Source organism: Setaria italica, chromosome VI (genome assembly GCF_000263155.2).
Source record: "Setaria italica strain Yugu1 chromosome VI, Setaria_italica_v2.0, whole genome shotgun sequence".
NCBI classification, from domain to species: Eukaryota; Viridiplantae; Streptophyta; class Magnoliopsida; order Poales; family Poaceae; genus Setaria; species Setaria italica.
Genome location: NC_028455.1, coordinates 7,941,053 through 7,954,210, shown reverse-complemented (window position 1 = coordinate 7,954,210; position 13,158 = coordinate 7,941,053). Strand labels below are relative to the sequence as shown.

General features: G+C 45.4%; 1 protein-coding gene across 1 annotated transcript; it reads left to right on the top strand.

Annotated features, from left to right (window-relative positions):
* The first annotated feature begins 5,600 nt into the window (after positions 1-5,600).
* LOC101752896 (beta-carotene isomerase D27, chloroplastic) lies at positions 5,601-7,365 on the top strand. Its single transcript, XM_012846655.3, has 4 exons — positions 5,601-6,483; positions 6,711-6,806; positions 6,900-7,037; positions 7,128-7,365. Exons 1-3 carry the CDS (start codon positions 5,814-5,816, stop codon positions 6,947-6,949), a joined length of 816 nt encoding a protein of 271 aa, XP_012702109.1. The 5' UTR covers positions 5,601-5,813; the 3' UTR covers positions 6,950-7,037; positions 7,128-7,365.
* The last annotated feature ends 5,793 nt before the right edge of the window (positions 7,366-13,158 follow it).

Sequence of the window (13,158 nt, the reverse complement as noted above, 5' to 3'; positions counted from 1 at the left end):
TGCAGCGCAATGTGCAAGTTTAATTTATTTTTAGATGAACCCTGCTTTGCTTCTTGAATCATCAGACTTATTTAATGTTTAGTTTGCATAGTATGTCTACTGACAAGCTGACGAATCATGTGGGTTTTGGTCCAATGGTGACGCGTGCAAATTGCAAGATATCTTGCGGTTTGTTTCTCACGATATGTTACTACCACTGGTAGCAAAGTAAATCATGGTCATGAACGAACAATGGGCAGTTCCTTTGCAATTGCAAGATAATCTTTTATCAGTTTCTTGTTGGCGCAACTAAGTTCGTTAGAGTATCTTCAGCAGTCTCCCAATAAATATTTCCCAATAACTAGTTTACGAGGAGGATATCCCAACATCCATTTCATTGTTATTAGGAGAGTTACTTTTGCAGTCTCCTAATAATCTCATCCCAATCCAACTACCGTATTGGTAGAGTCACAACTCCTCCTTTATTAAGGGAGAGTTGGGGTGCTAATAATTATTGGGAAAAGGTAAAAGTAGAGGGAGTCTGCTAGAGTACTATTTTTTTTACGAACTCTCCTAATATGGTAGTTGGATTGGGAACTGGGGAACTGTGGGAGATGCTCTTAGACTCGCACCAACAACCATTTGAGATGTTGCTATTTGAAAGAGCATCTAGGCCCCTAGTGGGTTTTGGTGTGTTGAGTGACAACTAGATTAAAAGTCTAATGAATTTGTTAAGCATATGAGCAGGTGTAAATTATTGGTAAATAATCTTTTTGGAAAAGATTGTATTAAAAGGCTCATTTGTTGAACAGAACAAGTGTGATATAGAATATTGTTCATCTAAGCATGAAAAAGCAAGCAATGCTGGTAAAGATGAGTTGAGGCTTGGTTAATAGCTTCATGTTGCAAAGATTGCTTGAATTAAAGAGAAATGTCATAGTAAAGAATTTAGTGTGATCCCATAAAGCGTATGTGTGATACATGACAAGCAAATGAAGGCGAAGATAGAGACATGATAATATTGGGATATTCTTGGGTCTCTAAATGAAATGAGAAGCTTGCTAGCAACAAATAGGACAACAAAATCAAAAGAAGATATGATCTCAAATGTGTTTCATTCTTGATGTCAAAACAAAGCTAGACTCAATGCGGCAGCGATTGGATGAAGGGATCAAGCAAGTGATTAGCAATGAGGTACTATGCAAAGTTTTGTCAAGACCAGACTTGGGCCATGAGCTTTGTTAGGATGAAGCAGCTAGTGCTTGGAGGATTTCGAGGTATCAAGTCAAGGTTACCGAGTATAGCAATGGGATGCATCAAATGTTTATTGAGTCATATGTATCTTTCTTTGGTTGAGTGGGATGTGACTTGTGATCTAAAATCAGGTTTCATTCATATATGTTGAATATTGATCCAAGTCACTAGCTCAAGGTCGAAGTGCTCAAAACAAAGAGCAAAGTTAGATGCAGCTCTCAAGTGGATATATTGAATAAGTATGGCATGGTTCATGGCAATGAAGCTCAAGAGGATGAATATTGTATTTATGTTTAATCTTGAGTATAGGAATGCCGATCAAGAGGGATGCATCACATGGTCATTTGATAAAGTCTCAGTACTCAAGTATCCTATGTGAGGGATGAGAGATACAAAAGCCACACGTACAGTCTCTGACGGGTCAGGTAGTGGCAAAACAGGAAGCTTCAGTTTTGGAAATAGGAGGTTTCGGGTTTGGGTGCCACGTGTCTCTAACGGCTAGTTGGTTTGAAAAATAGGAGGTTTCCGGTGGAAAACCGGTAATTCCGGTTTTGATCTGACAAATCTAACGGCTAGTTTTTGAGGGGTGGAGTATTTATACCCCACGCCCTTCTCATTGGCTGGCTGCTACTTCTGCGGTTGCTATTGGGCTTACTGCCTGTTCTAACCGAAACTAAAGCCAAATAGCTCTCTCCAACCCCTCTTGGTGAGGTTGTGTGATCTTTGCTAGATCTAGTGAGCTGGGTAGAAGAGAGGATCCATTTGAGAGTATTAGTAGAGCACTCATACACTTGAGCACTGGTTTGCCTCGCCAAGTTTCAAGTGAAGCATTTGTTACTCTTGGAGGTGTGCCTCCTAGATGGCTAGGCGTCACCCGGGAGCTCCCAAGGTGTGGTGAGCCGTGTGATAGTTTGTGCAGATCGTGCTTCACCTCCTCAAGGAAAGAAGCTAACTAGTGAAGTGGGAAAAGGGTTGAGTGCAACCCAGCTTCTTTGGAAGCACCCAATGGGAATGTTGGATTTGCCCGGGGGTGAATGTGAACTTTGGTGAAACAAATCATTGTGTCTCCTCACCGGTTTGCTTACATTTGCGTTGCACTTGCATTTCATTGTTGATTTCGTGATATTGGTTGATCTACTCGGGTGTTAGTTAGTGTTTGTGAAGTGCAGGAGCTTTGTGATCCTGCTAAGATACACCCTCTGAGCATACTCTCTAAACCTGGTTTGATCTTTACCTCACTTGCAACACATACGGTTTGGGGGTTCTCTCTACCTGAGCCAAAATCGGAAGTTCTAGTTTTTGAAACCGGAAGTTCCGGTTTTCAGGCAGATAGAGTTTTATTCCACTGCTTAAGGCGTGTGTCTCCTATCTTCGGAAATTCCGAAGATTTATTCGGAGATTCCATAATTTGCGGAATCTTCGGAAGTATTTTCGAAAAATCTACAAGTTGTTGATAAACTTGCTTTAAGTGGTGACAATTTCAGGTTACGCCTATTCCCCCCCTCTAAGTGACATCAAGATCCTTTCACTGTTGGGCTGGGCCTGACAATAACCCTTCCTCGAAAACCAATTTTGGCCCTAACTTGGTCCATATCTCTTCCCGTGGCCGTGTGCAGCGGGTGAGTCTATATATCACTCAAGGTGACAGTTCCTCCTATCGCATGAATAATGACCCATCGCAGCCTGTCTCAACACCCGGCACTGCCATCCTCCTGGGCTCGAGCGGCTCCCACCTCCCGCTACCCTCTCTCATTGTCACACACACCCTCCCCCCATGTGCCACTCCTCTCTCTCTTCTACTTGCCCCCGCGTCGCCGACCTCCCCCATCTCCGGCGGCGACTACTCGTCATCACGCCCCCGCCTCCTCCACCGCCCATCGGTCATCCTCCACTACCTACAGCTAGCCGCGCCACAGTACCGCCCACAACCCATCGCCACCGCCGTTCTTCCGCCACCCAAGGGCCCTCCCTATATTGCCGGGACCGGTGGTGACCCCGACCCCAGAAACCCCCCATCCCAAAGCTCCGAACCCTAACCCAAAGTGGTGAGCACGAGAGGAGCCGAAAGGAAGGGATGGTGTTGACCTGTGGGTCCTACCTAGCAGCGACTAAATGTCGCGCGTACGTGACATATAGTTGCCAACGTTTGTGGCAGTGGACACCACACATTCCCACCTTTCCTTGTCTCTGCCGATTCCTGGCATGGTATCCAAACCACGCGGCTGATCGTTGTGGCAGTGATGCCACCTAGAGAGGTCGTCGGAGCTACCCAGCAGCCTCATAGAGTCACAATGATGCCACCTGGAGAGGTCGTCGGAGCCACCCTGCAGTCTCATAGAGTCACAGTGAGCATCTCGGCAGTGCGAACAAGGCGAGAACATGACTGGTGCAGCAACTCTGATAGATAATGGCCGATCAACCAATGGTAAAAGCACTACCCATGGTCCATGGAGCTCTGCTTCATCTTATGCCTAGGACGTCGACAGGCGACATGAGTGGGAGTACTCTCCATGCTGCCCCTGATGCCCTCGAGAAGTTCCAAGAGCTCTTTCCATAGACACCTTCGGCATGTGAGTTCAAACGTTGACGCTGATTGTACCCTTTTTTGTTGCCTTGTCGGTCCCAAGACAGATCTAGACTCATAGTATGGAGGATCTTATTCTTCCTTCTCTCATTCTTCGCTCTTTCTCTTCATGAGGCTCCATTGTTTCTTTTTTTTGTGGGGCATAAGCCCCCTCCCCCCACCACAACCCCACAGTCCCACACCTCGCCTTTGCAATTGATATTGTTTGATAGTCGATAGGAATGGATATTGTCAGGAATCTTGTTCTACACTAAAGCTTAAACAATGAGATGGGATCCCTCTTCCTCCCACTTATAGTGTCATTTGTTCATTATGGGCTTCCACATCCCAAGAAGATGACTGCATCATGGTCAAAGTTTTGGCTGCAAAAACCATATTTATTATCGATGGTGGTGCACTACAAGCTATTGGGGTGCGATAGGAAATTAATATGGTTTCATCGCTAAGTGTGAAGGTGACAAATACATTCAATCTTCTCCCTTCTCTTCTTCTTCCTCTAGCTTTCCTTTTTTTGTCTCCTCAATTTTCCTTTTTTTTTCTCTTTAAGCAATGAAAGGGGATTTTGTTTTTGGATGGCAAGGGGGCAACCCCCTAGATCCTCCCATGGAATGTCATCTAGTTGTGGAGGTCGTCAAACTAGTGTGCTCATCAAGAAATGCAGGTACCCATTGCCATCCTGTATGAGGATGGTGAATATTGTCACAACCTTGTTATTTTAATGTAATTTTAGATGGAACCTGCTTATACTTGTTTTATGTTTAGTTTCCATCGTATGGCATATTGGCATGCGCATTCATGTCTAGAGACAAATCATGTGGGTTTTGACCTAATGTTGAAATGTACAAATTGGAAGATATGTTGTGGTATATTTCTCAAGATATGTTACTAGCACTACTAACAAAGTAACAATAGGGAATTCCTTTGCAGTTGCTGATAATCTCTCTCATTTTCATGTTGGCGCAACCTTAGCAACAGGGAACATTTCGGGAAGGGAACAATTTAGTGTAAAAACCTTTTCTAAGTGTCGTACCACGTTCCTTGCTCCACGTTCCCGTTCCCATCGTTCCGTCCACGTTCCCGTTCCTATCGTTCCGTGAATATAGTTGCTATGGAGCTCCTATATGCTTTTGTAAGGTAGATAAGCAACTTATTTTTAAAGTTCATATAGCCCATGTACAATATTTTTTTAACATCTATCAATATTTGTTGGTATTCATCAACATTTTTTTAAAAAAGTCTAACTTAATTGTTATCAACGTTTCTTGACATTGGCCAACATTTTTTTATATATACCAATATTTTTATTTAACATTTTTTACATTTACCAGTATTATTGCTCAACAATTTTTCACCAATATTATTTCTCAACAATTTTTTATTGCACCAACTTTTTTTTCCACTTACCAACATTTTTTTGCACTCACTAATATTTTTTTGCTCAACCATTTTTTTACATTCACCAACATTTTTACATAAAAAATATCGAGTAAGTTCATTTAACAAAATGTTAAGATAGTTTGTTGGAATATTGTGGGCTAGTTATCGAACTGTTACTGAGCGTATAGATGTTTAATTATCTATGTTGTGGAAGATGGATAGGATTTCCGTGGTTGCCAAGGACACAACCCAATAGATTACAAGCCCATTATACTTGCCACTAGATCAGCCCACAGCCATTTCAGACGTTGTTACTGGGCTGGGCCTGACAGTAAACCAGCTTTGGTCCCTATTTTTATCTTTTCTCGTGGTCGTGGACACCACACGCCAGTCCATTCGTCGTCTCGTCTCTGCCGATATCCAAACCGCGCGCTGATTGTTGTGGCCGTCGTGCCACCTGCTGCAGAGGGGCTTTCCTCGGGGCCACACCACACCCGGAAGAACTCACCAGACACCACCGGCCAGCCGCCGCCGCCACGGTGTCGCCCTCGCAGCCGCACAACGCGCGGCCAGCAGCCAGCGCAGCAACTCCGGCAGATTACGGCCGATCGATCGACCGATGGCAGCAGCCCTGCCCATGGAGCTCTGCTTCGCCGCACGCGCCGTAACGCCGGCGCCGGCCGGGAGGGCGCCAGCAAGGCCGAGGAAGCGGCGCGCCGGGGCGGTGCGGTGCGCGGCGACGGCGCCGGCACCGATGGGGGAGAAGACGGAGTACCGGGACGGGCCGCTGGAGCGCGCGTTCATGGGGCTGTTCGCGCGCAAGATGGAGAAGTACGCGACGAAGAAGAAGCAGCAGCAGCAGCAGCAGACGGAGTTGGAGAAGAAGAAGAAGGCGGTGTGGGAGTGGGACTACGAGAGCTTCGTGGACGTGTCGCGGCGCGTGATGGTGGGGCGGACGCGCGCGCAGCAGCAGGAGGCCGTCCGCGAGGTGCTCCTCTCCATGCTCCCGCCCGGCGCCCCCGAGCAGTTCCGGAAGCTCTTCCCGCCGACGAGGTGGGCGTGCGAGTTCAACGCCGCGCTCACCGTGCCCTTCTTCCACTGGCTCGTCGGACCCTCCGAGGTCATCGAGGTCGAGGTCGACGGCGTCAAGCAGAAGAGCGGGGTCCTCATCAAGAAATGCAGGTACCTGGAGAACAGCGGGTGCGTCGGGATGTGCGTCAACATGTGCAAGATCCCGACGCAGGACTTCTTCACCAACGAGTTTGGGCTCCCTCTCACCATGAATCCAAGTAATAAGCTTTCCCTTGGTGACGCTAGTTCATTCAGTTTACAGTTTACACTGACCGAAAATGCTGAAACGGACTTTGTGTATGTAACTGAAGCTGCACTTGACATCCATATCAGTTCTTGCTGTGTTCAGGCGAATCATTTTCCTTTTATTCCGTTTTCTGAAACTACATCAGTCTAGTTTGTGATATATCATGGGCATTGAAACATCGTATTCATATCTCTGCAGATTTCGAAGACATGAGCTGCGAGATGATTTACGGTCAGGTGCCACCTCCCTTGGAAGAGGATCCAGTGTCAAAGCAACCTTGCTATCCAAACCTCTGTGAGTGCTCCCAAATCCACCAACATGACACCCAAAACTGATGCACTTGCAAATTGGTTGAACGTATACATGTTGCTGCTTTTGCTTCTTCAGGTTCCATGTCGACGCCTTCTGCCCCAGTCTGCCCCAAACTTCAGACATAGGCATCGCCGAGTTGAGTTCAGGTTCAGTTTCGTCAGCTAAACCTTTAGAGAAACCACAGTTGAAACCTCATATAGTACATAGTAGCAGGTAAGGATCGGTTCGATTTCTTGAGAAACGAGGTTGCGCCTTGTTCTTGCTGCGCTGGACTCTGATTCTCTTTGTTATCCTTACTTGCAGACCGTTCCTAGGAAACCTTTGGCTTGAGACGACCGAGAAAACTTGCACATGAACATCGGCTTGGTGCGGCAGCAACATTGTTTTCTATACAGAGTGTACATAGTCTAGCTTATAACTACAGTTACAGTTACAGAGTTGTTCTGATTCTGAACTAGTACAGAGCAGATATTATTATATATACTGTGTGTGTGTAAGTACTGAAAACATCGATCAACACTCGTATTGCTGTTCCTGATCACGCATGCCTCACAGTGCAAAGAATGTGCATGTGTTGCTGGACCGGTAGCGGTGATAGAAACGTGTTGGGATTGCAGTACAAGCCTTCTCATCACCAAAGCTTTATGCCAGCGTGCCTCCGGATGGTCTGGATCGGATTTAAACATCCTCTTTTTGGGTAGCTTGAGAATCAGCAGAGGCTTGAGCAGATCGAGTTGGGCTTGGGCCAGGTTTTATTATTGGGCTTGGCGCGAACTGGGCAGGATGGACTTAAAGCAGAACTCTGTAGAAGCCCTCTCAAAAAAAAAAACTCTGTAGAAGCATAAAGGAATATCAGATTTAAGATAGATCGGAGGAAAGCGACAGATCATGATTGTTTTCCAAAGACAGAAAACAGAAGGGCCGGGCCTGAAGGAAGTAAAACACATACCAGTATACGGTGTACTCTGCACCGTTCATGTCGCTGGCCGGAGCGGGAGGGACGTGGTGGAGGCGGCCTAGTTTTGGTTTCGCCCAGATGAGACCGGCACGGGGGCTTCCCATGCCCACATGAGCCGCCACTGGTGACTACTTCACGGCTGTTTACTTATATGATATAATAGTTATTGATCATACTCAATAATCGGGTCTAAAGTAACATTTTTGGATAAAGTTTGAGACGAGCAACAAGCCAGACAAAGACGAAGACCAAAGGACCCAGAAAAGTGACTTAGAGGCTAAGAATTTGAAGATATGGCAAGAACCACTTCGGGATCAAAGAGGAATCAAAGGGGATCAAGCGGAGATTTGGAAAGTATTTGAAGATCAATCTCATCCCGAAGCTACCGACGTGCCAGGTCCACGCGCATATAAAAATAAGGTTCCAGAACATTGAAGAAGACTTGGCGACGAAGCTGGACATGAGGGGGTAAAAGGCAAGCCGATCGGCCTGGACCCCTCTAGGCTGATTGGCCCACCCCTTTCCTTCGTCCATTTGCCTTCCAATTTAAACCACGGCCTCTCTAGACTATAAATACCTATATATTTCATCGAGCACGCAAATTGGATTAGATTGGATTGGAGATCGAAGCAGAAGGAACCGAGCATCTTGAGGGACAACCATCTATAGAGAGTTAAGGGTTGTGCAGTTATCTGGATGCTAGCCTAGGCTAGACTCTGGCCGGTGTGATCACCCTGCGAGGAAGATCCACGCCGGAGTTCTGGAGTTAGGATTCACAAGTCGCGGGTATGGCCTCGGTGGAGATCTTATGATAAACAATCATTCATGGCGAAGAAATAAGATGAGTTCCGATTCTATAGGGATCCATATGCCTCTTTCTATGACTTCTTCTGTTATGAGTTTCGTTACTCCAATCTGCTAACGCGCAGTAGATGCATAGGGTGTTCTTGTAGTCATGGTGACTAGATTTGCATGCCTGATCTATCATAATACCTAGATGTGTGCTTTATATTCATGCCCTTAGATTTTCTGTGCTGATAGATAGGATCGTGACATGGTCTAATACCATGTAAGGTGGAGGTTTTTGGGAGTCAGACCGGAGGTGGTGGTTTAAAGATGCATTGAATGAGAACCATGTGTTTGCTTGGCATCTAGCTAGAACTACAACATACGCATAGTCTCGGCTCTGCTCTAGATGAGTTACCCCTTGTTCATATCTTGTTCATATCTGCTCATGCTTCATATCTATTCGTATCTATTCATGCTTATTCACAATCATCTTGCAACTGGAATCATATTTTCAATGCTTAGTTAGTCTAGATCATGTGACCATGTTTCCACGAATTAATAAACCTTGGGGGAATACTCTAAGGAAAAAGTTACAACTGATCCGTGCGCTTGTGGTTAAAACTGGCATGCTAATAGCTGTCAACAAGCTTTTTTGGCGTCGTTACTAGGGTTCTTTGAGCTAGGATTCACAAGTTGCAGGTATGACCTCGGTGGAGATTTTGTAATGAACAATCATTCATGGTGAAGTAATAAGATGAATTTTGATTCTATAGCGATCCATATGCCTCTTTCTATGACTTCTTCTATTATGAGTTTGCTTACTCCAATCTGCTAATGCGTAGTAGATGCATAGGATGTTCTTGTAGTCATAGTGACTAGATTTGCATGTCTGATCTATCATAACAACTAGACGTGTGCTTTATATTCATGCCCTTAGATTTCCTGTATTGATAGGTAGGATCATGACATGGTCTAATACCGTGTAAGGCGAGGGTTTTCAGGAGTCAGACCAGATGTGGTGGTTTAAAGATGCTTTGAACGAGAACAATGTGTTTGCTTGCCATCTAGCTAGAACTACAACATACGCATAGTCTAGGCTCTGCTCTAGATGAGTTACCCCTTGTTCATATCTTGTTCATATCTGCTCATGCTTCATATCTATTCATGTCTATTCATGTTTATTCACAATCATCTTGCAACTGGAATCATGTTTCCGATGCTTAGTCTAGATCCTGTGATCTTGTTTCCAAGCATTGATAAATCATGGGGGAATACTCTAAGGGAAAAGCTATAACTGATCAGTGCGCTTCTGGTTCAAATTGGTGTGCTAACAGCCATCAACAATATCTCTACTACTTGCTGCCTAATCCAACTCGATCACATCAAAGTTTGGATCCGTATGAACAAACAAAACACAAATGCAATGCAAACTTCTTGTCAATCGACCACTTTTCTATCATTATATTCCCTTTCATGTTCTTTGGCAAATCAATTAGTCATCTGGACTTAGAGAGAGTGACCTAGTGAGGCACGACTGCTGTCACTGTTTCCCACTTCACTTCTCGCGAGAATCCAAAGTGGGAATAAACAATACTACTTCTTCCATCCAAAACTATAGTTCGTTTTGATTTTTCTAGAGATACGTTACTTTTATTCGTAAAATAAAAAATATATTGTTTTGCTATGCATCTAGCTAGATTTGTATTATGCCTAGTTATATAATAAAACCATAGATTTCGAAAAATCAGAAAAGACCTTGAAAATGAGGAGTATATCATTAGTGAGTATATTATTGGTGCACGTCCATACCTCGGTGCGGCGCTTCACTATTGGAGAATCGACCTTCCATCCAGGTGCTTTTGTCCCGGTTAACTTTGGACCCAAGACTAAAGTGCCTTTAGTTTTGGGTCAAAAATGAGGCACCAAAGGCCATCGCCGGGGGAGGGGGGCTTTAGTCCCGGTTGTAAAGACCAACCTAGACTAAAGCCCCCCGTTTAATCCCAGTTGTAACGGCTATAAAAAATCACACTGACGCCCCCCGGAACAAAAGGTATAGTCCCGGTTGGAATTACCAACCGGGACAGGGGGGTCTTTTGTCCCGGTTGGAATTTCTAACCGGGATAAAATCTTGTCCCCTACAAATCCAACCAGCTCGAGACTCTTCTTCCTCCCCCAGCCCGAGCCACTCCACCAGAGACCGAGAGCTTCTTCCTCCTCTCCATGGCGAGCAAGCAACCTTAGGGGAGGTGTTACTCGAATTTTTTCCTCATTTGTATGAGGATTTCACTCATTCAAAGTGTTGTGAAGGTTAGCTACTTCATCCTCCCTTCATTTATTGTTATTATGCTTTGTTTTATGTTTTAGAGAGGGAGAAAAATGAGTTTTTTAGAACGAGGGAGAATGGAGAGGATTTTTATTTATACATGTTTTTGAGCTAGAATTTGATGGATAGCTTGCTTGTTATATATGATTCGTATTAGTTAAGAGAACTTGATCAATATTAGGTATGGGAAAAAATAGAGTAAATATATTTTTAATATTTAGTCATTGCAATAAATTAAGGTAAATAAATTGTAGGTGTAAGAAATAGAATTTGGTCATTGCTACAATTTTTCATGTCACTGTAATTTAACAATAATTGTATTTCTTTGACCTATAATTTATTTATCTCATGTTTATTGCAAGGACTAAATATTATAAACTCACTTACTCTATTTTCCCCTACCTAATATTGATCAAGTTCTTTATATAATAGGAAGCCCTATGTTCATTTTCCACATAATACGATGTAGATGGACCGGCAATGGATGTACCACATCCGCTCCTCCAATCCTAGAGAAGTCTCTGCACATGGCATGAATGTGCTTACACTATTCTGTGCACATTACTCAATCTTCTACGAAGTCTATGGAGAGTCACCTCTGCTCCTCCAGTACCATAAAATAATAGTAGAACAGAAGAGTTTCGAATCCACAAACTCGGGCTGAATATCATAAAAGAATCTTGAAATAGTATTCCAAATGCCTTTTGGAGCCTAATTCTCATAATAGAAGTATGCTAGCCCAATATCCTCTTCAGGTAGAGATCTGTTCACTAACCTTGACCTAGCGGCTTTTGGTTGGTTTTGGCTTGCCACCATGGGCCATGCTCAGTGAATAAATCTTTTGTCTGGATGGGCTATTGTGTGTGTGAGTGCCACCATACTTCTATTATAAGAATGTGGCACTTGCTCCAAAAGACGTTTGGATAATTATTTCAAGATTCCTTTATGATATAATGATGAACTATTCGTCCTTGCCAATGATGTGCACCAGGTTTTTTATGTGAAGGATATGTCTAGCAAACCTAATAAAAATTTAGAAGATAAAGAAAACCATAGGAACCAAAGTGTCACATAGTTCTTCCAGGTAAAAGAAAAATCGTGGGAGTCGAGGAGTAAACAGACCAATTAGATGATTATGATCAGTTTGATGGCATGCCTCCATTCGTTGTCGAAGTTGACCCAAGCTTCATACTAGCCAAAGAAGAGGCTCCGTACTTACGCCGCGATCATGACCAAGGAACTTTCGTCAAGAAGAAGTTTTTTAACGTTACATTGTAATGCACTAAATATGGTTCACCTTTATGTAATGCTCTATGGCCATTAGAACCTTTGAATTATATTGTAATCTCTATGGTGAACATTTATTCAATCAATATAAACAATGTTTGGATGAAGAGGTTAAGAGGGTTGGGATGGATGTTCTTTTAACACCGTTAGTTGTGGACCCTACCTGTTAGCCGTGGGGCCCACCTGTCAGCCTCTTCTTTTTTATCCCATCCATCTTCTTCCTCCTCTCCTCCCCGCAAGCCATCCTCCTCCACAGCTCCTCCCCGACCGGTCCCCGGCCACCGACGCGCTGGCCCCCCCTCCTGCCCTGCTCCCTGCGCCACCGACCCCCACCTGCGCACCACCCCTGCCTCCCCAGCTCCCCGTCACGCCGGCGACTCTGCTCCCCACGTGCCGGCGGCCCTCCCTCCCTAGCTCCCCGCCACGCCGACCTGAGCCCCCTCCCCACGCCGGCCTAAGCCCCGCTGCCGCCAGCCCGAGCTCCCCTACCGCCAGCTTGAACCCGCCACCGCCGCCGGCCTCAGCTCCCTCCCCACGCCGGCCTGAGGGTCACGACCATGGGGTGCCTTGGAGGCAGAGGAGCTGCGCCGCGAGCCATGGGGCTGCGGCCACGGGGCAAGCGCTGGTGGGAGGGCACCGGGCGGGCGGAGGGCAGACGGCGAATGGTGGTGGTGGGGTCAGGTGGGCAGCGGCGGCGTTGGGTGGGCAGAGGTGGCGTCGGGCAAGCGCAAGAAACGGACTGACGATGCCGTCCAACTGGGTTGGGATGATCCCTTCATTTTGGGAGGACCGGATGAACCTGGATATTGGAGGAATATTCCCCATCTAGGACGAATCAAACCCACCTCTTATCCAACCAAAGATGAGTCGAGCGGGTCGAACCCATCCTAACCCACTTCGACCCCAGAACCAAACACATACTAAGACATCCACCCTCTTCTCCCCTATGCCTCATCTCCCGGACACTCTACTGGATC

Excerpts from the sequence above, each read along its gene's own strand:
- LOC101752896 (XM_012846655.3), top strand. The coding sequence starts at position 5,814 with ATGGCAGCAGCCCTGCCCATGGAGCTCTGCTTCGCCGCACGCGCCGTA. Across the intron at positions 6,484-6,710 it reads CCCTCTCACCATGAATCCAA|ATTTCGAAGACATGAGCTGC; the intron begins GTAATAAGCTTT and ends ATATCTCTGCAG. Across the intron at positions 6,807-6,899 it reads ACCTTGCTATCCAAACCTCT|GTTCCATGTCGACGCCTTCT; the intron begins GTGAGTGCTCCC and ends TTGCTTCTTCAG.